Source organism: Lates calcarifer, linkage group LG19 (assembly GCF_001640805.2).
Source record: "Lates calcarifer isolate ASB-BC8 linkage group LG19, TLL_Latcal_v3, whole genome shotgun sequence".
Taxonomy (NCBI): domain Eukaryota; kingdom Metazoa; phylum Chordata; class Actinopteri; family Centropomidae; genus Lates; species Lates calcarifer.
The window spans coordinates 22015325-22040891 of NC_066851.1; the positions used below are offsets into that span (position 1 = coordinate 22015325).

Consider the following 25567-nt stretch of genomic DNA (forward strand, 5'->3'; position numbering starts at 1 on the left):
GTTCGTGTCATGTTTTTAAAAGAAAATGGTGTGAAATTATGTAGAAAAGATGAAGAATTTTTAGGCCAAAATATGAATCAAATTTCTTTATAAGAAATTATTTGGCTTTACTGGGATCACAACCCTTTTCTATTTAAAGTTAGTTGTCTTTTGCTTTTCTGCTCACACTTTCTCACTTTCACTGGCATTTCCTTTTTATTCAGCTGTTATCTGCACTCTGTGTAAACACTTTCTCCTCCTCACTGCTTTTGTTTACACTGCTGGGAGACGGTAAGTGGTGAAAAGCACCAGAGGGAACAAATCTTACTTTAGATTTACAGCTGATAGAGATCATCAGACAGTTGTGTTTGATGACAGCTGATGAACTTCACTCTGAGCTTGTTCTTGGGAACAAAAACCTGCTGATCAGGTTCGATGACTTGGCACCAGAAAATGTCATGAGGTAGAGAAGAAGAAGAAGAAAGAGGTGGTGGAGAGGTAAATAAAACAAAGTAGGACAGATCACACAGACACAAACTCGTACAATCAACTGTTATTTTATATTTTTTTGCATTTTACAATTCATTAACATGCATTGCTTTATCCTAAAACACACTCAAAAACCACATTACCGATAAATCACTTCTTAAAATCAAAAGGATAATTGAATAGCAAATGATTTTTTATAGTATTTACATTTTTTCTTTTTAAATTCAACTCTAAAACTTCTTAAGTCCACTGATGAAAGTAAAGGAAAGTTAACGATTAAAGTGCTCTAGAGCACCAAGCCTCAAACATAATATGAAGTAAACTTCCAAGCTAAAATATACTGTAGTTTTATGATGCTAGCTCACACCCATAATTCCAGCAGAAACATTTTTTTATCATATTCAACAGCAAAAGCCATTTAAAACTGCATCGATTACCTAAGACTATTCCATCAATCAAGTAAATGGAAAAATAAAAACAAAAATAAAACAATAAATTATACTACGGTGTGTAAAACGGGACTTTTTTTAAAGCTTAAAGCTTCCCAGAGAAATTTGTCATAATTTTTTTCCTGGTTTTAATTAAAAACCAACGCGATAGTTCAGCTGTCAGTCAGACTAAGAAACACATCAGGGCACATCTGTCATGGAGCAGCAGCCTCTGTGTGGCGAGGGAGGCGGAGGAGGAGGAGGAGGAGGAGGAGGTCAAGTCCTTCACAAGTTTTTACGACTGCAGCTGTCAACACTACGATTGTCACGATGAAAACGGAAGATATTTACGTCTCAAGACGAGAAAAAAAAAAACTAAGTGGTGTCAGTTTTTAAACAAACCTCAAATAATCGGATGGGAAGACTTTAAAAAAGCAGAATTTGGATTATTTTGCCGCCGATCGCCCTCCAGTCGTCCTGGTGAAATCAGATTAAGGCACACAAGACTCATCTTGGCAAAATAGAATCACAGTTCAGCAGCTCCTCACAGACCAGAGCCGTTTACAGATTGTGGAGATCAACAAACTTTGTTTGGCATTCGAGAGAATAAAAGGCAAAATGCAGGGAATGCATTTTTGTTGTGTGTGTGTGTGTGTGTGTGTGTGTGTGTGTGTGTGTAAACATTATGAGCTGTCAGGCGCACAGATTTAAGCTCACTGCCTATGCTTGCTTGCTTGCTTTTAAATGAAATGCACTGATAAAAACGATCAAATTAAGTCAACCACGCTCAGTCTCTCTTCATACCCAAACAGTTTGCTGCTGAAAAGAGCGAACGCCAAGCTCAGAGCTGCCGCCGCCGCTGCTGCTGCCGCCTCGCTCTGCGTCTCTTCTATCCAAACCCACACACCTCGGGGAGGGAGCTTCACTTATTTGGTGCGACGCTTTCCTTCTTCCCGCCTCCAGCCTCCGTCTTCTTCGCCTGATTGGCTGCTGATTTCTGGGCGTTGTCTTTGGGTGTGTTCTGTGCAGCGGCGGCGGCAGGTTGAGCGGCGGCGGCGGTGGCGCTGCTGGAGGATTTGGAGGCCTGCGTTGGCTTTGAGGTAGTGTTGGAAGGATGTCGCCGACGCCTCCCTTCGTCCCCGGCCGAGGACGAGTGACGTCTCCTCCTGCCTCCCTCCTCTCCCATCGGGGGCTGCGGGCACAGAGGTCAAAGGTCAGACTGTGTAACACCACCATCAGTTCCTCCTCGTCTCATTCACAGCGGACACTCACCACCACCCTGAAGTCCTCCAGGTTCTTGAACTGGGAGAGGTGCTCCTGCAGCTTCGGGTCGATGGGCTGGTTCTTCATCTTTGAGTATTTCAAGAAGGCCCAGAACTTCTCCAGTCCATACAGCTGACCTGGAGAGGAGGAGGAGGAGGAGGAGGACATTATCAACAGCTCGCTCCTTTTAAACAAACTGAGTAGAAACGACGACCCTCATTAACTCCTCCAATACAACACGATAAATATGGTGCACGATACAGAAAACTGGGAGCAGTGATGATGATATATGAGTGATGATGTGTGTATTTAGACATATTTATAAACACATCACAGTTAATGTCGATAAAAACGACTTCCTTTACTTTATAATAACTTCTTAATTGTGGAAGCAGCTTCGACTGCTCGTCCTGGTTATTTTCAGAGTCGGACAAATTTCAAGCTACTGGATTTTTTGAGTTCAAACTGCAACATCAAAGTAAAATATCTCGAAATTCATGACTTCTTTCATTAGTGTGTGTGTTGTGGATAACTGGTTATGACTCATGAGGACAGTATGTGTTGGTGACAGTTCATGTTCGCTCTTGTTTAGTCTTGTGTCTGAACTATAATCTCTCCGACAGATCGGTCTCCAGTCTGAGGGGGTTTCAACGGGAAACGTTTTACTGGACACCAAAATAACTCGGCTGGAAATAAGTGGCCGAGGCCTTCACTGGCAATCCTCCATTCTGCTTCACTGAGCCACTCACTGTGTTGAGAAATCGACTTTAATCCCGCTTTTCCTCATTTTTTACACATTCGGCTCAGAGGGGTGAAAGTCTGTTTACAGGGAAATGAACACTTAATAAATAAATAAATCTGAAGGCTAGGTTTAGGAGCGTACTAATACAGATAAATTACATATTCATATATCAGTTTCTAACAATTTAACATTATTAAGTATTTGTTACCTGCACACATACACAGCAGGTTTAAAACCATTTCTAAATGTATTTAAAACTAATGATGATCTCATGTTAAACTGTAGCATCAATCATTCATTAACTATTTATAAACCAGTGAAAAATGGTTTTTATTTCTTTAATTTTGATGCTTTAGACATGTAAACCTATTATAATGTAGATATTATGTTTTTTTTATTCTGGGAGTTAACAACATATTTTATTTTTGTTTATTTTCTCCACTGTGTTTTGTTAAATTGAGGGAAAAAAAGAATGAATAAAAGTGTTAAACCCCAGATGTGATGTGATTTTATTTTGAAAATACAGGTGAACCAGGTGAGGTCTGGGACAGCTTTGTTACCTTTTTCATGCTTAATTACCTTTCTCAAAGTCCTTGAGGGTCTCTTCTTGAAAGTCCTTGAACAGATCTAACCTGAATCTCTTCTCCAAGCCATAGCTGTAGTATCTGAACAGACACTCCAGTCCATACCTGCAGGGAGGAAAAGACTAATATTTACCTGCACTCTGACCTCGGCAACAAGCAAACAACTGGCACTCAGCTTCAAATCCAGTCAGACACAAGTGTATTTACACTGATGGGCCCCTCAGCCCTCTCAGCCCCCTCCCCACAGTCGTCTCCCACATTTCACAGAAGCTTTGTCTCGCGGATTATTAATGACTTCAACCAGAACCAGACGGACGAGTCGACCCGTGTTTGGTTAAATCAAGTCGACTCGAGCGGCTGCGTAAACAGCTGATGGGGTGGTTACAGTGTCTGCTCTCACACAACATGCAGGGCTGAGCCGCCCACTTATGTAGACAAGAATGTGGGTTTGGCAGGTGTGTGTGTGTGTGTGTGTGGGCGCTTCAGGCAAACAGTGCAGTGCAAACTGTTAACCCTGCAGCTGTCGAATAACGACGATCACTTCACCAGCTTTTAATTAGCATGTTAGCCTCTGTGCAGCTATCCAGGGAACATTAACAGGAAAACTCCCTGTTTTCTGTCTCGCTGCTTTTTTTCTTCCTTCTCCACTTCCTTTGGTTTTGTTGATTTGTTGAAGTGCTGCCTTTAAATGCCGTCTGTAAACCAAACTCTCCAGGAAATTAAAACGTTTTACTACTCAACCTTTAGCTTGAAGAAACCCGATCAAAGCCCACTGCATAAAACCAAAACTACACTGTGATCAAAAACACAGCAACTCAGAATACTGAGCTTTACTCGTGCTGAGGTGATGTGTAATTAATCGTCAGAAATCTTGATGATGAAGCAAAAAACGTCAAAAGTCTGCTGCTTTTCTCAGTTTCTCCCTGTAGAGAGTTGATCCAACAAAAACAAACAATTTCCTTTCAGTATGAACTCGAGCTGCACTCACAAACAAACAAACAAAAAAAAGAGGCGTTTACTCATAATCATAGCTCAGTATCTCATAATTACAAGTCTGGATCTCATAATACCATAATTACTGCCATTTACCAACAGCATCTCCTCATCTGTTTGAGATGTTGTCGATCCTCCAGTGTGGCTCCTACAGATATGTTTGTTAGAGACGCATTAAATTAAATGCATCAGCTGATCTGAGGGGTGATATCACTCCTCTGAACAGCAGATTTATTACACTCAAAACACCAAAACTAAAACTCTGTGCGCCCCCTCGTAATCGTCCTGACAAGCACAAGAACCTAAAACTTCAGTTCCTGCAGCGACATCGATCAGCTGGGCTGCAGATCTACATTATCAGACATATAATTATGAGGAAAAGATCAATGTGGTCATTTTTCACCATCTTCTAAGATTCAGTAAATAAGAAAGAACGAAAGAAAGAAAGAAAGAAAGAGAGGATGTTCTCATGGGAAATTCAGGTTTGCTGTTTGCTGTCTAAGCCAATATTTTTCCGTCGCTGCCTCAGGAGCAGGAATGTGTTTGCAGCGTTTAATCAGCGGCTTCATTCGACCGTCTCACCTGTAGTTTTCTTTGGCGTCTTCCACCGCGTACTGTTTGAACTCCTCGTACATCTTCCTGTTGAAGTTGTCCCTCAGGAAGAAGGACCAGAACCTGAAGAGGGTGTTCATCTCCTGAGACTGGCCGATCCCCAACCGTTTCCTCTCTGAAAACAAAATAACAGACACCAACTCAGTCGTTAAAGAGGAGAAAAACGGCTTCATGTCATCAATACGTGACACAAAAACAATGTCGTTTCTTCCGGTTCTGTACCGTTAAGGCACCGTCGGCGGTACTTGTGGTATCCCTGCTGGGTGAAGCCATTGTCCCTCAGCAGCTCGTGGGATGGATGCCAGAATTTGGGCAGAGACTGGGGGGTGCAGCCGTAACTTCCTGACAGCGGAGCTCCTTCTGATGGAGAGGCGTTGGAGCTGCTGTGGGAGGACGGAAGAATCGTTTGAGCGATTATAGTCTTCAACACGTATTTAATCTTATATCCTTTAGAATAACGTCGTGACCTCGCCGAGCTACTCGCTCTTACTGTGTATTTGTGTTGTTGTGTAGGAAAATGTAGATCTTATACTGAATCTCTGACTGGAGATCTGTAATTTACCAGTTTGTGAAGCACTTCTTCATCTTGTTTTGTGCGTACGGACACAGAGAAGTGACTAAAGGTCAACTGTGTTGGATGATGAATGGTTAGAGAGTGAAAGAGGGAAGTGACAGGTTTGTGTTCTTCTTTTGTCCACTTCATCTACAACTGAAACAACAGTCGTGAAGAGGCGGAGCTTTACAGAGAAGCGAGCGGTCGGACCTGATGGACGCGGAGCGCGGCCGGTGCTCGCGGGAGTCCATCACCCAGCCGATGTGCGCCTCCTGGGGAGGGTTGGAGCTGTGGCGGGTCTTCTTCTTCCTCGGCATCTGGAGCGGAAAATCACAACGACGGATTGATGTTATTCACACAAAAAGGACAGGACCTGGTGTAAATCTGTAACCTCATAGGTGCAGAGGATCCCTGATTACTGACTGAGTTTATGTATTTTAGAGTTGGTTTTAGTTTAGAGGGAGATTACAGGGAAAAATTAAAGAGCTACATTAAAATATTTGTTGAAACTCCTCCTCTGAGTTGGCCTTCAGTGGCTGAAAATACATTTGATTCTCAGTGCAGGTGAAAACAAACACATTTGTATTTGCAAATGTTACACGAGCCTTTTTGTAACCTCGCAAACACACATGCAAAACAGACTGAAACATGTGCAGCACATGCAAAACAGCTCTCAGTGCTTCACTGAGCACAACAGGAAAAAGCTCAGGTTGCATTTGGAAGAGAATGAGACGTAAAGAGAATAACTGCAACAAAAGCACTAGCATTTAAATCAGATTTAGCACAAGTAAACAGGAATCAGTGTGTTTGCTGCTGTCATTACACACAGTTAATAAATGTTGAATAAATAAGGAGACTTCAGAGCTGCTCAGAGGAAAATCTTTGAATATGCAACAAAAAGGGAAGAGAACAGTAAAAGGGAAACTTGAACTCTGGGGCGCTAAGCTGAGTCACACCAGTTTTCTGTGAGGCTACGATGATCGTTATAAACCTTCTTCTGTGTTTCACAAAAGCACTGTAAATAAAGACAGTCTTAGTCATGAAAACTTCCTACCCACTCATAGGAAACTAAAAGCATCTTAAGAAGCTCCAGAATCTGCAAGAAGAAACAAAAACTACAACTTTTTATTGTTTTTTGTTCATTTTTTTAAAAGTCTGTTCTTTAATCTTGAACATTAAAGTTCGTGTGTAGAAAATAACTTGCACACAAATGAACTCAGCAGCTGTTGTGTCCTCTCCCTCTTCTTGTTTAATACATCGGTCTGTTCTGGCTGATGTTCTTCTCCTGGCTGCATATTTTCTGCATCAGCTCAAGGACAAACACAGACAACTGACATTAAGAAGCTCTTAACATCGTCCACTCGCTCTTAAGTGTTGCTTTGGGGAACAAAAATTAAAGAGCGTTTGTTATAAAGCTTTTAGAAAATGCTCTTAACTTCTGAGCTCGATTGTTGCCCTGATCATTAGTGCCGTTATAAACTCAGAAAGAGTCCAGTACAACAACAACCTGAAGAACCACGTCCACCTCATGATAATTCTCTGTTGTTAGTCTGATATAAAGGACTGTTTCTACCTGTCCATCGACCGTGCCGCTCTCCTTCATGACGGGGTAGAAGCGTGGCGTCTTGTTGGGGTCCTGGCGTCCAGGGGTGCGAGGCGTTCTGGGGGTTCGGGGCTGGTGGGCGCTGGGCGACTCGGGGACTGTTGTTGGCAGAGAGCGGGCCAGTTCTGCTCCGCTGTCCACTGAGAACACACACAAATGAATATTCACAACACTTGATTATCATCTACTGATTATTCTCCTACAGTTATAATTACATAACGTTCATGTGATGTGAAATGACTGAGTGCACTGGATCAAAAGACTGTAGCAGCTTATTCTTTCTTTGTTTTGTTATCAACATGCAAAAATGAAGAAACTGGCATCAGGAACTGGCACAGCAAAGGGAGACGTTTAGGAAATACAACAAGGGTGTGGTTAAAAGTGCAGAGAGCAGCAGACAGGATGCTCAGTGAGTGTGAAACTAACTGCACGGCAGCTCCATCAACGCACCCGGCATCGGAGGAGGTGGGACTTCCTGGTTCGGGTCAACGGGCACTTTGGGGGTGAGCGTGTCAAACTCATCTTTACTGATGACATTCAGCTTCTTGAAGTTCTCCACTTCCTGCTGAGGAGGACAAGAACAACAACAAAGGTCAAGACTTCAGCTGCTTCTTATCGACGAAGAATTTAAGATTTATTTTCCTGAAACATCAGAAATCAAAACTCAACAAAAACAGGTGTTAAATAAACCTTTTTTCAATATTTTCTGACATTTTATGAACAAAACGACTAATCAGTAATGAAAAGGATCTTAAGATGCATCCCTTGTTTTAATCTGGGTTAAATATGTGAAGAGATAATCATGTTAACAATCAAAAAAAATCAATATCAGTAAAGTTTTACTGGTCTTCAGGGTAAAAAAGGTTTTGATTAACTCAGCTTTGTGCTGCAGTTGTGTCAGTATAAAGTAGTAGACAGTATAAAGTATTCCTGCACTGCCCTCAGATGTGAACAAATAATAATCCGACCTCTCTGGCCGAGTTAAAGGCTGTTTGAACTGATAACAGTGCGACATGGTGGTAAAAATAGACGATATGTGTGTGTGACACACTGCAGCTGTGCAGCGGACTCTGAACTTTACACATCAGCGTCCGAAGGAGGAGAGAGGAGAAAAAAAAACAAAAAAAAGCCCAGGTGACCTTGGTGTGTGTGTGTGTTCAGACGTGACATTTCCCACATGTGGCGACATTATTGACGACCTTTGAGCCCAGAACGAGCTGACGACGCTGAAACCTCGACGACGAAGGACTGATACTTGTTGGTTTTATCTCGTAGCTTTTACACTGAGCAAATATTATTACTATGAATGATTTTTACTTCAGTTTCATTTTCTTTCTTTTTATACTGAAGAGAGAGAGTGGGACAGTATTACACAGTAAACCTTCAGTTAAACCAATAAAATATCACGTATTTGTGATGTACTGGATGCAGGTTGACTCATAGTTACATGTTAAAAGTCAGCAATGAGGAACAGCAAAAATAAGAAGACATTTATCTTTTCAGTTTTTCTGCTGACACACATGGAAAAGCTGGTGGCGTTAACTTGCACCTACTTGTGCATAAAACACGTCTTAAGTCTCAAAACTAAAACTTCTTCAAACCTAAATCAAAGTCTGACAGAGGATCAGTTTGTATGTAGCAGGAAAACACCTTAAACCTGATTAATTTGTGTGAGGGTTTTGGTGACATGAAGCCAGCACACAAATCCTTTTTCCCCAACTTTCACTTCACTTTCTAAGGTTATGTTCAACTTTTGCTCTGAGTTGTATTAAAGAAAAAAAGTGATGTTTTGTTCCTCTAAAGGTTAGAAGGAAGTGTTCAGCTGCTGATGAAAGTGTGTTTTTATTTGCTAATTTAGTTCATGTATATAAATAAATGTAAAGTAAATGAAGGACCAGTGTCTGCCACTGTACATGAGTCACAGAGAATCACTATACAACACTTTATAATACTGTAACTGCTGTAAACCAAACTGCATACTGATCCTGCAGCATGATGTATTACTACATCATCATGTCCATTTTAAAAGATAGGATTAAATAATGCTGTGTAACCTATAGATAGTGTTTCCACACAGCGTTTCTGCAGACGATGCAGCTTTTCCTGAAAGCAGGTCACTCGGCTCTGGAAGCAGCTGTGTGACACACATGTGGTCTGGAGGCTCGTACCGTGGGCGATAAATAGTTGTTTATTTTTGTCCCCCCCTGTGCACGGTGTGAGGTTTGAACAGCTCTGTCATGAGCTCCTGAAACAGATAACACCAGCAGAGTGCAAGTTTATTTTAATTTAACAAGGAAAAGGCCTTTGTTTTGGTTCTTTTTACAGAAGTCCCAAGGTCCTTCTTTGCATCTGTGCTTCCTCTCTGTGAATACAGTGTGTGCACATTTACTCTGCATTTTCCCTAAAATCTCCCTGCTGCCACAAATTAAGTTTAAAGAAAGATATTCAGCATTTTTCAAGCTCTGGTAAAAGGAAACGTCAGCGTTACTGCAGTCTGTAAACGCTGATCATAACTGTACTGAAGCAAGACAGTCAGAAGATTCAGTTTAGTCTCAAACTGTAAGATAAGGAATGAATGAATGAATGAATGAATGAGGAGCGTTGCTTGTGGAAAATAAAGCTACTGAAGCATCAGAGCGTGCTGCGTACACAGTGTGACGCTGTCGACTCAGCTGGCACAGTGACTGTGGCTGGACGAAGCTGAAAAATTCAGTAGTTAACGACGGAGCGGCGGATTCAATAACAGGAAGTGAATCAGTTGTTGCCAAGGCCAAACGACCAGACACCTGGTGATTTAATAATAAGCTTCAGGCAGCAGTAATTCACTTAATTTATCCTCAAGAGCTTAAATATTAAATGTCTGAAAACCTAGAGCACGTTTCAGTGAAACCTCTGGACAAAGACAAATAAAGAGATATATACTACAGATGCAGGAACTTAAAGGAATATTTCATGTCATATTTCATGTTTTATATGAAGACTGAAAGTTCATTCTTGACCTTGGAAAGAGCAGCTAACAAAACTATTTCACCACAATGTGCACGTGGAGCTTTTGAGCATTTTAAATTCGTAAAAATGTCACAAACAGTCGGCAGAGAGAAAATGGAAATTTTAACGTTTACAATTCCACGACACCGGGGCAAACTGTGATATCTGCAACTGAAAAACTCCAGAACTAGGGAAACAAACAACAATCTTTTGTGGAAATTGAATAGCTGAAGATAAAGGGGTGAAAACTTGAACTAGAACAAGTCTTGCTGTAATAAACATGAAACTTAAGGATCCTGTGACATGTTAGCTGCAGCCCTTTCTGTGAGTGGTGCTGGGACTTGTTTGGACATGACTTGAAACACGTGTTGTATGTGAATTATAGGACTGGTTGTCTTTTTGCTACTGTCAGCGCTCTTCTTCACGTCTCTGCGAGCGACATGTTTCATGTTTGGTTCCCTAAGTTGATGTATTTTTAATTAACTGTCAATCCAAAGACATTTCCCTCCATGTTTTTCTTACCTTGGTGCACTCGATCTGTTCCTCCCCCTTCCACAGGTCCTGTTCGTAGTAGTACAGCCCGTCGTTGATGGCTTTGGCCAGGTCCGCGGTGATCTTGGCTCGGGACTCGTGGTTGCCCGTCCGGTCGCCGCCGGGGTGCTTACGGAGGTAAGGAGGGGTCTGGGTGACGATGAGGATCTTGTTGACGTCCTGGTCGTCCAGCTCGTAGTCCGAGTCGTCCTCGTCTGACCAGTCGGTGAACTTGTTTTTCCTCGGTGCCAACTGCTCCATTTCCTCGTCGAATAGGAAGTCCAGCTCCTCCTGATCGGGCTCGGCCTGTGGGGGAGCCTGGTGGCTGGGAGGAGGGGCCTTGCTGTCCCCCTGGACGACACAGTGGAAAGGACCAGAGAAGAAGAAAACTACATTTAACTTGAGGAGAGGATTATAGAAAGGTGAACATCTAACCTAACATCAACACCTAAAAAGGATCTTACTCCTCATAAAATGGTCTGTCTCTGTAGGAATCTTGTCCATAATGTCTGTCAGAGCTAAAAACACAACAATGATTGTCTCTATGAATCATTTACACCCAAAAACATGGAAAAACACGGCCCAGGTTCAAAAATACCAGAGTTTTCCTTTAACAGATGAAGTTAAAAGGTTGAAAAATAAATATGACTGAGTTAAGAGATAAATTGTGTGAGAAATGTACAAAGTATGGCGGTTAATGTGAGCCATGAAACGGGGGAAGAAGAGGGGAGAGGAGAAGCTGAGGTGGGTGAGTGAGAGGAGGAAGTACTCAACTGCAGAGGGGAGGTAGTCAGATGGGAGCGCTGAGGGAGGAGGAGGAGAGGAGCCGACAACACACACGTCATCACTGACGTGCTGCCGGTGGAAAGATGGAGGACATAAAAACACAGAGACAGAGAGAGGGGGGAGGAAACGACAGGCGAGGACAGAAAACAAGTGATGAGCAACAGGAAAGTGATGATGGAAAGGATCAAAGATGGAAATATGATACACTTGTGCTGTATATGTGTTTTTATTTAACTTTATTTAACTTCCCGTGGTACTTTCCTGTTCTCAAACTTTGTCCTTGAAGGCCACCGTACACTAAACCTGAACTGAGCCTAACAATAAAACCACAACAATAGCTGCTGTATCATTTGCCTACGAGCTCCTGTGCCAAAAAGTAAATTTTAGACACTGATTCTCTGGGAACAACAGGCTTCAGAGCTCCTGGTGACTTTTCCCCGCCTTCGCCTTCAGTACCTTTGCTTTTCCAGTGGCCTGTCTGTGGCGTTTCTCCACATGGATCCAGGCGTCGGGGTCTGGTTTGGGGGCGGGTACATCGTCGTCTTTTAAGGCGTTGGCGGTGGGTATTGACTCCAGGCCGGAGGAGGAGGAGGAGGAGCTGGGCTCAGCTGAGTCCTGAGGCCCGGCGGACTCGGGTGGAGTCTCCTTCACAGGCGATGAAGCTGAAAAACCAGACACATCGCACAGACACTCAAGACGACCTCCAGCACTGCTTTAAAAATCACACGTCACACTGTCAGCTCGCATTTAGGCACAAGGTGCTAAAGCCTAAAATTTCAGCACTGCTCTGCTCTGCAGGGTTATATCTGACCAACAATACAAGTGATTAGAGAGGGAAAGGTTGTGTGGATATGTTTAATATTGACAATTAGCAGATTTGTCTTTTAATAGTTCTTCATATATTCCATATATGTATATATTTAAACTGTTTCTATGAAGCCCAGAAAGAGACCAGAGGTAAAATCTTTGTTATTATTTGCACATTAGAGCTAAAGTCACATCAAACTGGCACAAAATTAACTGAAACATCAATATTACAACACCTTTGATAATCTATTAATCATTTAAAGGGCTAAAATTAGAAAATAAAATGTTTTTAGAATGTGAATATTTGCTGCTTTTCTTTATTTTCTAATAAAACTAAATCAATCTTTTTAGGTTAAAGACAAAATAAGATGTTTAACTGCATTACCAAAACTTTCTTTACCATTTTGTGACAAATCAATGAATCGCAAAAATTATCAGCAAATTAATCAGAAATGAACATAACGGTTACTTGCAGCCCTTGTGCACACTTATCACTCATCCTTACCAGGGCTACAACTTCTCACTAATCAATGAACAGATTCATGGTTTGATCTATAGAATTTATTTAATTTAGTGTAATATATCTGAGAAAAGCAGCAAATCCTCACATTCGAGAAGTTTTTTAGTCACTTTGCTTGAAAAATGACACGTTGTGATTAATTTTCTGTGAATCAACTGTGTGAATAATAAACTTATCCTTCCATCACTGATTCATACTCCTGTATAAATCACTTGTGGCCACAAATGAGTAATTATTAACCAACATGACTGAATTACTCAATGGATAAATCACAGCCTATTCTTTTTATCATCAACAAATCTCATGATAAGTTGCTCTAGTGAGTTTTTGTGGCTGACTGTTGACTGTAAGAACTTTGTGGGTTGAGTCGGACACTGACCGGAGTTCGTGGAGCTGAGGGTCTGTCGGGGAACAAACTCGGGACAGTTGATGAGCTGGGAGAAGTCGGTCCGAGGGGAACCCACGACGGGTGGGGTGGGGATGGGCCAACGCTCCGGGTCGGTTTTACAGCGAACCCTGTCGTCCACCAGCTCCACCTCTGTGCTGCTCTTCAGAGCCTGAACAGCAGGATTCATTAAGACAAGGACACATATCCGTGAATTTCTTTTATTTTAAATTAATAAAGGACACTGTCAGGTTCACTAAAGGTAATATTCTGTAATTTCTTGTGGCTTTTTCGTGGCACTAATCTCCACAAATATAATTCTTGACCTAATTCCTCTCATTATGGGATTAAAAGTTGCTGAAGGTGCCAGTTATCCTGAGATCTCTGTGAACCCAGGAGACTCGAAACATAACCTGGAGGCAAACAGCGACACCCACGTGACAAAATTAGTCTGATCCCCGGAGGCAACACATGCAACGCAGCTTCACAGAGTGCACGAGTCTAATTTGTGGCGTTTACAGCAGCGCCGCTGAACTGAGCGACGATGTGACGTTACCTCCATGATGAGGCTGATGTCGGTGGTGAGGGCCTGGACTCTGTGGAAGCTGGCGATGAGGGAGATGGGGAGGAAGCCCTGCGCGTCCATCTTTCTCCTCAGGAAGAAGTCTCGCTCCAGGTTGTGGAGGCTGAAGTAGTACTCACTGGAGAAAGACAGCGGATGTATTAGAAGAGCTCATCAAAAACTTTTAATTTTACTTGATTAGGAGCGATCTCTGAGAATTAGAAGGAGGAGGAGGAGGAGGAGGAGGAGGAGGAGGCAGGAGAGCTGCTCCAAGATCAGCATAAACGTGTAGGATGCAGTGTTTTTTGGTGCTTTACACATATTAAAACATTAAAAGTCAGGATATCTTCACTGATCCTGTTTAAAGTCATTTACTTAAACAAAAATATCAAATATTCTCTGGTTGCAACTCATTGCTTTTTTTTACTTTTGTGTCGCAAAGATATATATCTTTGATTTTAGATTGTTGGCTTGATAAAACAGCTTTACCACGGGATGTGGGATGAGTTTTAGGATTATTTTTTGGCATTTTGCCTGAGGGAAAGAGAGCAGACTTTTATTTTTATGTTGTGCACTCAAGGGGTCCAATCCTCGTGCGTTTACAAGACGACAAAAATACACTTGCAGTGTTCAAACATTTCATTTTACTACAAAATTACAGGTTATTTTACAGCTCGGTCTCCACCTCCTCTCCAAAGCCCAGCAGATAAAATGTGCTACAAAACAGTTTCCTTCCTGAAGCACAACTTAACTTTTTTATAATCATCCAGCCAAAAGAAATGAATACAAACAGGATATTTTACTGAAACGTTCATCGCTTATGAATGTGACTTTTTTTAGAAATATAAACATGTTTTCCTACAAACTTCACTGATTTCATTTAACGTAAGCAAATGAATATCAAAATATCAGATGTTGTCCAAACAAGGAAGCGGTACAAGAACATATTAGACTAAAACTGGCAGAATTTTGAGATTAAATTACAAATTTGACATTAAATACTTTTGATACTCGGTGCTGTAGACACATTTTAGGTCAAATATTGAGGTTCAATACTCAGCCACAGCAGCAGGAGAGAAATTTATTTATGTCAAGACACTGTAATTTCTTATAAATGCTTCTGTAAGCCACAATAAATGTAGAGTCTCCTGAACAGGGCACCAAGTCTGTAGACTGGAAAATCTCTCTGTCTATTACTTGTCATACCACTTAAAGTCACCCCTCCACACACACACACACACACACACACACACACACGAGCTCGGCCTGCAGGCAGAGTGTAGTATGTAGTGTGTAGTGGTTGCTTTATGTGAGTAACGCTGGCTGAGTGAGCAGCCTGAATAACGCTGAGGGAGACGAGAGAGGAGAAGACAAGAATGTCCCCCCTTTTTCTCCCTCCCTCCCTCCCTCACCCATCACCACACTCTCTCTCCCTCCCTCACCCTCCTCCCTGAAATAGTTTTTTTTTACATTTCCTTGCTCAGGCCTGAATATAATTCATCCCCTGTCCCCTCCGAGGCACTCAGACTATATTTAGGAGTCCACCTCACCCTCCACTATTCTGAGTCTGCTTCAGTAATGAGGCCAAAGTTGTCAGACACAGAGTGAACGCTGCCCCCTGCAGGACAAAAAAACCCCAGAGGAGATTTTACTACCCCACACACACTCGTCTTGTTTACTGCTTATCAGTCGGGCTCACACACACCTCTGGTCTGAGCTGGACAGACTGACAGACCCTGTTTGACTCTGAAGGAGCCGCCGGTTAAAACACAGCGTGAAACATTTTCCACCTTGACCTTTTTCAGCCATAATTTTAACATCATACTGATGAATGAGCAAGGCCAAAATGTCATTACCTCCTTCACTACAGAGCTAATTAGGTCCTGCAGTGTCCTTTAAAGTAAAGTTTTTAAGCAAGAGACTTTTGGAAAGGACGTGTTTGACGTAGTTAAATGTGTATTTTGTCTGCAACTCATGATTTCTTTTATTACCTGTGAATCTAATTATTTTCCCCTCTAATCGATAAAGTATTGACGAGGAACACTGTAGAAAATAAGAGAAAAAGCTTTCCACAGCCCAGGGTGGTGCATTCAAATGCCTTGATCATGAGCTCAAAACCTCAAAATATTCAGTTTGCGATCATATAAGACAAAGAATCGTCTCATTTAAGAGAATGGAGCCAGTGAACGCTTCGCATTTTTGCAAGAAAAGTGACTCAACAGATGAAGCAATAACCAAAATAGTTGCTGATTCATTTGTGTTTCAGCACAAAAGGTCATTCATTTAAAGGCTGATATTAAAGGTGATATTAAAATGCAAAACTGTTAAAAGTTAAAAAATGGATTGATCTCAGTGTTATTTCTTTTCTCTGGCCTCTGTCTGTTGTTGCACTGCAGTCGACCAGCTTTAAATGAAAAGAAAAGGAAGTTGTCAACACTTACATTTGACGTTTGATGTATTCTTTAAGAAGCTTCTCATCCACTGTGTACATCTGGACCTTGTTGCCGTCGTCGTAATAGTAAACCATGTTGGTACCAAACTCTGTGGGGACCTGAACGGAGCCGTCAGACGACTGAGAGTCCCGGAAGCTCTGAGAGTATTCGTAACGGCCTGAAAGAGCGAGAAATACGAAACGATTACTCAAATGCAGAAAACAGGCTCCATCAAAGTGGTAGTGAGTTGTGAGTGGTAATCCAGTGTAATAATGTGGCGAAAACTAAAACGCCGTGCCTCGTCCACGACCTCTCCCGCGCCCGCGACCTTTCCCTCGGCCTCGTATTCCTCCGCGAATGCTCCCGCCATCACTTCTGACGCTGGAGGCGTCGTCCCCAAAGTCCCGAGGTTCTCTTCTCCAACCTGTGGACAAGAAAACATCAGAGCATCAGATCTGACAGATACTTCACACTCCCAACCTAGAAGTCACATAGGTCTCTGAGGGGCTGATAAAATCTGATAAATCCTACATTAACAGCTTGTAAACCTGATGAAAAATAACCTACCTGTTAATTTTTTAACAATTAGCAGCGTCACTACAAACAGCTCAGACAGAGAAACAGTCAGATGATCACACAGGATGTAAACAAACTCTTTTTTTTTTCTCTCTCCACTTCCATAGAGATGATCAGAGGTTGAGCTGCAACTCAAGCTTATTTTCAACAATGATTAATCTGATTACTTTCATAATTAACTGATTAATCGTTTGTGATGTGTAAGGTCAAATGCAGATCTACAACATTTGTCTTGTTTTGTCCAACAGTCAAAAAATTTAATCAGATATTTCATATAATTTCATGATAAGGAGAAGCAGCAGTCTCAGTTAAGATGAAAAAAAAGGTGTTGAGAAATTTTCTACTTGTCTGTTTCGATTAATTAACTAATTTTTTGTGTGTGGATCAAAGTTGAAATAAGAAGTTGCCTACATAATCTAAAATGGAGTCACTTGACAGCAGAGAAATGACAGGGAATAAGGAAAGAGATGGGGAGTAACATGCAAACTAACATCCCCGGCCTGACTCGAACCGAGGATGCTGGAGTTCACGATCACCATTTTAAACCTAGGCTTTATTTTGATGTTATTTTGTTTTTTCCAATGCTGTGGTAAAGTTGGAGTTTATTAACAACCTGTGTGAGTACGTCTGCAGAGACTCTATTCTAAACATGTCCCCAGATGAAGCTGGTGCAGCAACTGTTATCATAACCAACAGAAATGACTTTAAAAAGACAAAAAATGTATATTATTTTTCTGTTTACATTCTCTTTAGCTCTCATAATATTGTCAGAGAATCACCTGTCTGAAGCAGAAGACTCAGAGGTCTGTGTTCAGGTTAAAGGTTTTTAGATTAGTTTTAATTATCAGTTTGATCACAGCTGTTTTGTACCATGCTTTCATTCTGCCATGTGTTAGCACAGGAAAAAAAAAAAGCTTTGCAGGCTCTGGAAAGACAGATGGTAGTTGGGAGGGGGAGTGGAGAGTGAGCAAACATGAGGTGATATCAGAGTGATGGAGAGACAGCAAACAGCGAAGCCAAAACCAGCGAGCTGAAGGAGCAGAAACAAGAGACTGAGGGCGTGAACAGAAAACAGTGAGCTTCTGGCCACTTACTCCTGCTGCTATCATGCGCTCTGTTATTATGGAGCGTGTGATTGGGCGACGTGGGGTCAGGCGAGTCGCTGGTGGGCTCTGTGTCCGGGCCCCCGCCGGGCGTCTTGTCGCTGTCGTCCCGGGACGCTTCCTCCAGCGGCAGAGAAACCCACTTACGTTTGTTACCTAGCGATGATTGCACACCGAAAACAGAGCTTCAAGAGTTTTGCTCCAAAATGTAGAAAATCCATGTTTGGAACAAATTAAAATTCAAATTAAACCAGTGTGTGACTCAGAAATAAAGATGGACGCTCTAAATGTCAATGCTGTAATTACTGATATTCAAATACTATTTGGGGTTTATTCAAGAGGTTCTTGCCTTCAGGACATGAAGAATTACCAGTCAGTTGTCAGATCAGATTGCCTATTCATCGTTATATTTATCACTAATCATCTCCACCAACAAGGTTAGGTCTTCTGTCCAGCCTGTTTGTTCTTCTTTTAAAGGACACTTTGTAGAAAATTGCTAAAAGAATCACTTTCTTGCTGAGAGTTAGATGAGGAGATTGGTTCCATTATAACACCTTAGCATAGTGGAAAGACTGGAAACATGTGAGAAGAGGCAACACAATGCACCTATAAAGATCACTAATTATTAATATGATCATCTCTATGTTAAATCTGAACCAGAAGGAGTTTGAACAACAATAACCTCCTTTTACATTTAAGTTTCTTATGTCGTAAACTTTAGATGTGTTGGTAGATTTAGTTTTCCTTAGAGTCAGGCTAGCGGCTTCCCCTTGTTTCCAGCCTTTATGCTAAGCTAAGCTAAGCTAAGCTAAAGCAGCTGCTGGCTGTAGATTCATATATATATATATATTGTACAGACATGAGACTGGTATCAACCTGGACCTGGTTTTGTCAGCAACAACTGAGCTGTTCTGGGCAGTTTTAGAATAGTTTTCATTTTTACCACCACAGCAGGATTTTTAAAGCCTGTGAGAATCTATAGTGGATCATTTCCTCTAATTTTGGAACAAAACTCTTCACTTCATCTCTGGTTTAGACCTTCAGGAGCTGATGAAGTGCTGTGTCTCGTATTAATCTCCACAGACACTGGGTGCCGGTTATTTCTCTTTAAACGTCTGTAAAGACGGGAGTGAATCAGTGGAAGTGCGACAAATAGATCATCACAGCAGAACATGCACCAACCAGCGATTGATCAATACAGTTAATGACATGCTCCCTCGATGCAGCAATCAAAGAAATCATCACTGTCCGGTGAAAAGGGATAAGGCTGCAGCCGCTGTCTTCAGCCTTATCCAGATCATTTACAGGATGCTGCTGAACATGCTTCACCCAGTCAGAAAACCTCCTCACCCTCACCTCCCCTCTTCTTCAGGCTGGCGCTCTTGGCGTCCTGTGCCGCCTTCGACTCTCCGTCTTTGGGCAGCTCTCCCAGCGGGTCTGGCTGAGCCTCCTGGTTCTCTTTGCTCTCGCCGCCGTCATGGCTGCTCTCCGACTTCCTGTCCGGTCGCTCCCTCCTCTTCTCCTTGTCTCTGCGTGAGGACGAAGGCTTCTTCCCGTTGTTGTTGAGGACATTTTGTTGTTGCTGGAAAAATAAGGAGAGAACAGGTTTTATTCATGTTTTCAGAGGACGATCGAACTTAATGTGGCCTTTTCCTTCTTAACTATTTCGTCTGCTGGTTCTGTGTCATTTCTTTCTTTGCAATTTTTGCATTTGTGTTTTAGCTCCTGAAGTAATTTCACCTCTCATCCAAGAATAAGTTACCCTCAATTCAACTTTTCTTGGATATTTAATGTCTTTATTTCACCTGGCATGAGGGTTTTCATCAGAAGATGACTGATTTGACATCTGGTATTTCATGTCGACCACAACTGGAAATCAAAATTAATCCATTACTCGTATGTGTCTTTAATTTTGTTCTGATGAAGCTGTCACCATTTTAAACATTATGCTCGACTAAATACAGGTTTTAAGTCAGGACAGAGCTCTTCTTTGCACATACTGCTTTCTTTTCCCAAAACTCAATTTTAAAACAGTGTAAGGACTGACTGCAGAGTTAAAACCTCAGCATTGCTGTTTTTAGTGCTCCATCTAGTGAGCAGAAGTCAGAAAAGCTTCTCTGTAAACCAACCAGTCTGGTAAAAGGAAACCAGCACAAAATGCTGCCTTCACTGTGTTTTATTTAAATTATTTAATGTAAAACACACACACACACACACACACACACGTCATACCTCTTTGGCCAGTTCACCAGGTGTGGGCCAGTTTGTGATATCACTGAAGTCACTTGACTGTGAAACCGAGAAAGAAACAAGAAGCATTAATGACAACAGATCACCATTTCGGAGTTCACAAGTCGCTCCCTGTCACTTGGACTCGTCTCGGTTATTTTAACGTTATGTTCGCGGAGCAGGTGGAATCTAAGTGCCCTTCTGGCAGAAACCATCAGGGGAGAAAAAGGAGGTCAGTGCTCCGTCTGTGGGGAAACTGCAAACAACAAATGATAAACAGGAGTCACTTTCCACCAAAGTGAATGTTGTAAATTTGGACAATCTGATATGAGATCAAGGTTAGACAGACGAGGGTTTACAGTTACACTGCACAATGAGCCCGGCAGAAACATGTAATGCTGATATTATGATCACAATCATTCTGTTACAGAGATAATATCCAAATGGGTGTTTATTTACAGCGTGATGGAAAAAAACTAAATTCATCCTTAAGGGTATTTTGGCTTTTAAATCACTTTTGCTGATGCACCAACTGACTGAAACGTTTTTTCCCCCTTGGCAGTATGTATGTTAAAAGGAACAGTTCACTCAAATCAGGAAAAAATAAACCTTTCCTTCTTACTACCAGTGAAAGATGACACATGAAGTATTTGCGACAACATCTAATCCAACATCAAAGACAGAAAATAGCAAGAGAAGCTGATTTTATAGTTTAAAAATCTGCATGTTTGTGTTTGTCAATTAACAGTAACTGCTGCTGTGTTTTCTTATTTCAAAATAGCATCAGAAAACATTTATATGTTAGATGCTGTTGTTTTTTTTGTGAAAGCCTCTGTTAAAGTCAACGTGGGGGTAAAAGCCGGCTCACAGACATTTTATGTTTGGAACTGGGTTTTGTTTACACTCAGTTCACAGGGAGTTAAAGCGGCCCTGTGGAGTTTTCTTGTAAACAAACAAAGCTTCTGTTTACACTCGGTGTTACTCACCAGAACACACTGTGTGTTTGAGTTCTAACAAACATATTTAATGGATTTCCTTCCTCACAGAACATTTAAGTAACTTTCTCTTTTTATAAAAAAGTATTTTAAATCCAGCGGTGTTTATATCCATGTTTACTAGCTAGCTGTCTTCTTCACTGTCTTTGCTCGTGTGTTGTTTCAGAGTTTGGCACATTATCGCCCCCTGTTGACCAGTGGCAAGACTGTGTATTGCGACACTATAATTTTGAGAAAATACTTTATAATGAATTTGAACTGTCGTACACTGACAATATATCATGAGCATTAAAGCTGCACTAGAATTTACTGAAAACATGAAAATAAATCTTAACTTATCTTTATTTGCCGTTTCCAGCCTCTCAAATGTGAGTATTTGCTGTTTTTTCTGGCCATATATAACAGTAAACTGAATCAAGAGCTGCAGCGATTAGTAAATTAATCGATTAGCTGACTGACAACAACAATCCGAACCACTGGTTTAACAAACAAGACATTTTTGGACTTTGTAAACAGCTCTGGGACCTTGTCAGGGAAAGTTTTTCCTACTTTTTGGCCTTTTATAGAGTAAGTGACTAACTGATTAATTGAGAAAATAACTCGTGGATTAATCAATAATGAAATTTATCATAAGCTGCATGCCTAAACTGAATAATGTTATTTGGACAAAACCAGACAGGTGAAGACAAAACTAATAAAACTAGTTATTATAAGTTTCTGCTTCACACATACAATGAATTTGGTCTCATATAAAGCATAGTTTTATATATATTTATACAAAATCTATCCATGTCAACTGGCCTAAACAATGTGTGTGTACTGTGCACCTTTAACATGACATGTGACTTTGACTTTGACCATGAACATGCCAACAGGCTGCATTCTGGGTCATCAGGGTGCAATGTAAATGTATGTGGGAAGGTGAAAACCTGTTGTAACTACACGTATGTACAAATAAAATAACTTTTTTTAAAGAAGAAAATGTTCCAATCTCCAGTAAATAAAGTGTAGCAGAGAGTCAAGCTAAAACACTGACTGTCAAATTTCTTTCCTTTTTTCAGTCAGAGATGTCAACACTTCTCCTTTTAAAAAAATCATCATCACTTATTTGATGTTAATACGAACATTTTCACATATGTCACATTATTTGGTCTGCCTTCTAACATTAATTTCAAACAATTGCAGTGGAAAAACTGGTTGGAAAAGCAAACAAAAACAACCAGTCAGCAGCTCAGACCAGCTAACATTTGGCTACCAGCAGATGTTAATTTCCCATCCTGCATGTCACTACCTGGAAGAAGTTAACAGTGGCAAAATATGAACTTGTGCTCGATTCAAAGAGCCAAACATGTCGGTGTACTTACAAGCAAGAGAAAGGCAGCGCTCCAACACGACCACGACTTACGACTGTTTTAACTGATTTAATTTTAATTAAAAGCATAAATTTGTACATGAGCTGATTATTCAGTGTTGATGTGAGAGTAAATATCAAGATATATTAATGACAATAACCCTGTCATCTACAGCTTCTGAACACCTCATGTTTGAGACATTTTAAAAAGGAAAAAAAAAAAGCATTACCTTGCTGGACTTTCTCGTTCTGGGCTTGCTGGCACGTACGACTTTCAGAGCGTTTTGTTGATCTGCAGATACAGAATCAATGAGTGAGACAGACATTATCATATTTACCAGATCAGGCCTGAGTCCAAAGAGGTTTTAATCCTCTTTAACAGTTTTAATCTAACAACACGAGCGAGCAGGTTGCCGGCCTGGAAGGTTGCTCAACTCTGGAGTTAAAAAGTCGAGTCATGTACTCTTGCATGCTCTGCTGTGAGAGTGTGTGAACAGCACTGGGAATTTCAGAATGAATAAATATCCCCCCCTCCACACACCCCCAGGGACCGAGCGACTGAACTAGTTGTGGGTGTTTTGTGTACAGCCAGCGGCGGTATGTGGCCGCATCTCCGCAGGCAGCTGCAGGCTGGGAGTGGCCCGCTGCAGCCCTGACAGTCCCTATCGCTCGGCAGAGGATGGTTGGATTGATAAGAGGCGCAGGGCCGAGGCTTCCACATGAATGGGTGTATGCCCGCCTGACTCGAGCCTGCAGACGTCCACCCACTGAGCTGCCCCTGTACAGTAACGCTGTAAAATGATGCCTGTGCTCGAACACTTCAAATATAGCTCCACTGGTCGCTCTGCGCTCTGACACACATTCACAACTCAAATTCAGTCGAACAGTCTGATTCTGCAGCTGTTTTACCTCAGACTGGACGGTCTGGTTTGTTACAGTTGAACCAGCACTGAAATGATTATCTGATTAATCAGTCAGCTGATCAGATAGAAAGGAGTAATCAATCTGATCCTGACATCTCAAGATCTGTCAATTATTAAAAGGGAACACCAGCAATTTCATATGAAACTGCCATAAAGCTGGGGCTATAAGAAACATTTCCCATAATGCAACAGTGTCTTCCACTAAACATTTAAAGTCATTCATCAATTAAAATTACAAATATTTACTGATTTAAGTTTCTTAAACGTGAGGATTTTCTACTTTTCTTTGTTTTGTGGCTTTAAAAACTGAACATGTTTAGGTTTTGGACATGAGACATCAGGCTTTAGTTTAATTATTGTCACTTTATGAGCAATTAATAAAGTAAAATAAACAATTAATAGATTGTGACAGCCAGGCTAACCGCCCCTGCTGTTGTTTTAAATGTCAGCTGCTTTTCCTTTTAAGCACTTCAAGGTGAGTTTCATGTATAAAAGGTGAAATAAAAATGTAAAAATAATCATTAGTGTGTCACACTGATCAACTGGGGAGCTCTGGTAAATCCTGAGGGAGCCACTGTCATTACTTTATATTTTTAAATCCAAAACACCACAAAAATAACAGCTGGATTCACCCAAATCATTAGTTTACAACCCTCACCTACACCTGCCCGTCCACCTTCTTCACAAATTTGTGCTTTCACTAGTGACAGTGAGCAGGCTGGTGGGAGGAACTGCAGGCAGCCAGGCCATTGGACATGCAAAACGTGTCTTTAGAGCAGCAGGAGCAGTTAGCCTGGCTCGTCTTAGCTTTTTAGTCAAACCCTGCAGCACAAACTTGAGGCTGATTTTGGCCCCTTGTGTGCTGTATTTAACCCACATTACCCCCGGCGCTGTGTCACCGCCACATCTCCATGAAGGGGGCAGAAAGGCAGCGTGGAGGCTAGTTGGTAGTAGCTAAGTTACAAGGCTAAAGAAGTAGCAGTTGTCAGCAATCAACACGTGGTGCTCCGGAGCAATCCGAGCACAGAGGGGGATGGGGCAAATATGCCAGCACTTACACCTCTTTCACTCTGCGCTGACATTCAAGTTTATGCACTTAATTCAGCTCTAAATAAGCCCGTATGAGGTGTGACAGGCCCGTGCGGTGCAGGTTAAGGTGGATTTCCCCGCAGTGAAGCTGTCAAATTGCTGCAACAACGTGCTCAGCCCTGTGGTGGAGGTGGTGGAGGTGGTGGTGGGGGGGGGAGCGGAGCTGCAACCATACTGTAAAGTTTAAGTCACCATTAATCTCCTAATCATGTGAGCGGGATTCAAAAGCAATCTCACCTTTTTCCTGGGAGCTGATGTTGTTGATCGGCACCCTGCCCGTGGTCCTCTTAGTCCACGGGTTGACTTTCGGCGGAGGAGCCTCAACAACTTTCCTCTTCACCGCTTCAACAGCCGAGTCAGCGTTGCCGCTTTGGTCGTTTTCTTTATCGTTTTCTTTGCACTTCTTGTGCGTGTCCGCGGGGCTCTTCGCCGCCTCGGAGCTGTTACCGTCTTGTAGCGGCTTCTCCGAGCCTCTCTGCCCCTGTTCTTGTTGTTCTTTCTGCCCCTCGGACTTGTTTTGGTTCTTCTCCTCCGCTCCGCCGGAGCTGGCCGCTGTCAAACCGGAGTCGACCTGACTACACTCGACCTCTGTGGACATCCTGCTAGTTTCCTAACAGCGCACAGTGTTAAATCCAGTGTGAATTGTTGGTCCTTGCTCTCTTATCCCAGAGAAAAGTCGTGAAAAGCTCAGGGGGTGACCACATCCACAACTTGAGGTAAACAACTTTTGGGCTGGACCTCGCTAGCCAGCTAGCCAAGTAGCTCCTGAAGCTAACTGTTAGCTAGCTAGCGACCATGCAGAAGTCAGCGAGCCCGAGCTAAATGTAGTTATTAACCGCTCTGTTCGACTGTTTCATACCAACGAGTAGTTACCTCTGAGTCCGTAGTGTGTCACCATATAAACGGCACAAGCGGAATGGATTCACCTACGAGTTTCTGTAACTTTTTTCCCCCACAAACTACTACTGCGACCTCCTCTAAGTCTCTGGTTTCAACTCCACGCTACCAGCCAGGAGCTCGTGCAGCCTCCTGCTCCCTGCCTGT

At 42.0% G+C, this 25567-nt stretch overlaps 1 protein-coding gene across 10 annotated transcripts; it reads right to left on the bottom strand.

Moving 5' to 3' along the window:
- Positions 1–691: 691 nt before the first annotated feature.
- On the bottom strand, positions 692–25550 carry larp1b (La ribonucleoprotein 1B). Of its 10 annotated transcripts, none has more exons than XM_018703959.2 (20): positions 24761–25550; positions 22742–22803; positions 20169–20225; positions 19287–19518; positions 17928–18092; positions 16556–16681; positions 16267–16435; positions 13820–13964; positions 13258–13435; positions 12008–12213; positions 11540–11620; positions 10757–11116; positions 7673–7808; positions 7217–7386; positions 5854–5960; positions 5313–5473; positions 5061–5205; positions 3481–3590; positions 2169–2296; positions 692–2088 (listed from the first exon to the last, which is right to left on the bottom strand). In XM_018703959.2, the coding sequence occupies exons 1-20, from the start codon at positions 25119–25121 to the stop codon at positions 1819–1821; spliced, it is 3369 nt and encodes a 1122-aa protein (XP_018559475.1). In that variant the 5' UTR covers positions 25122–25550; the 3' UTR covers positions 692–1818. The 10 variants fall into 10 exon arrangements, with proteins under 10 accessions (XP_018559475.1, XP_050933945.1, XP_018559484.2 ...); XM_051077988.1 differs by having other exon boundaries at positions 5313–5470; positions 7673–7811; XM_018703968.2 differs by having other exon boundaries at positions 7697–7808; positions 24761–25549.
- Between the last annotated feature and the right edge of the window lie 17 nt (positions 25551–25567).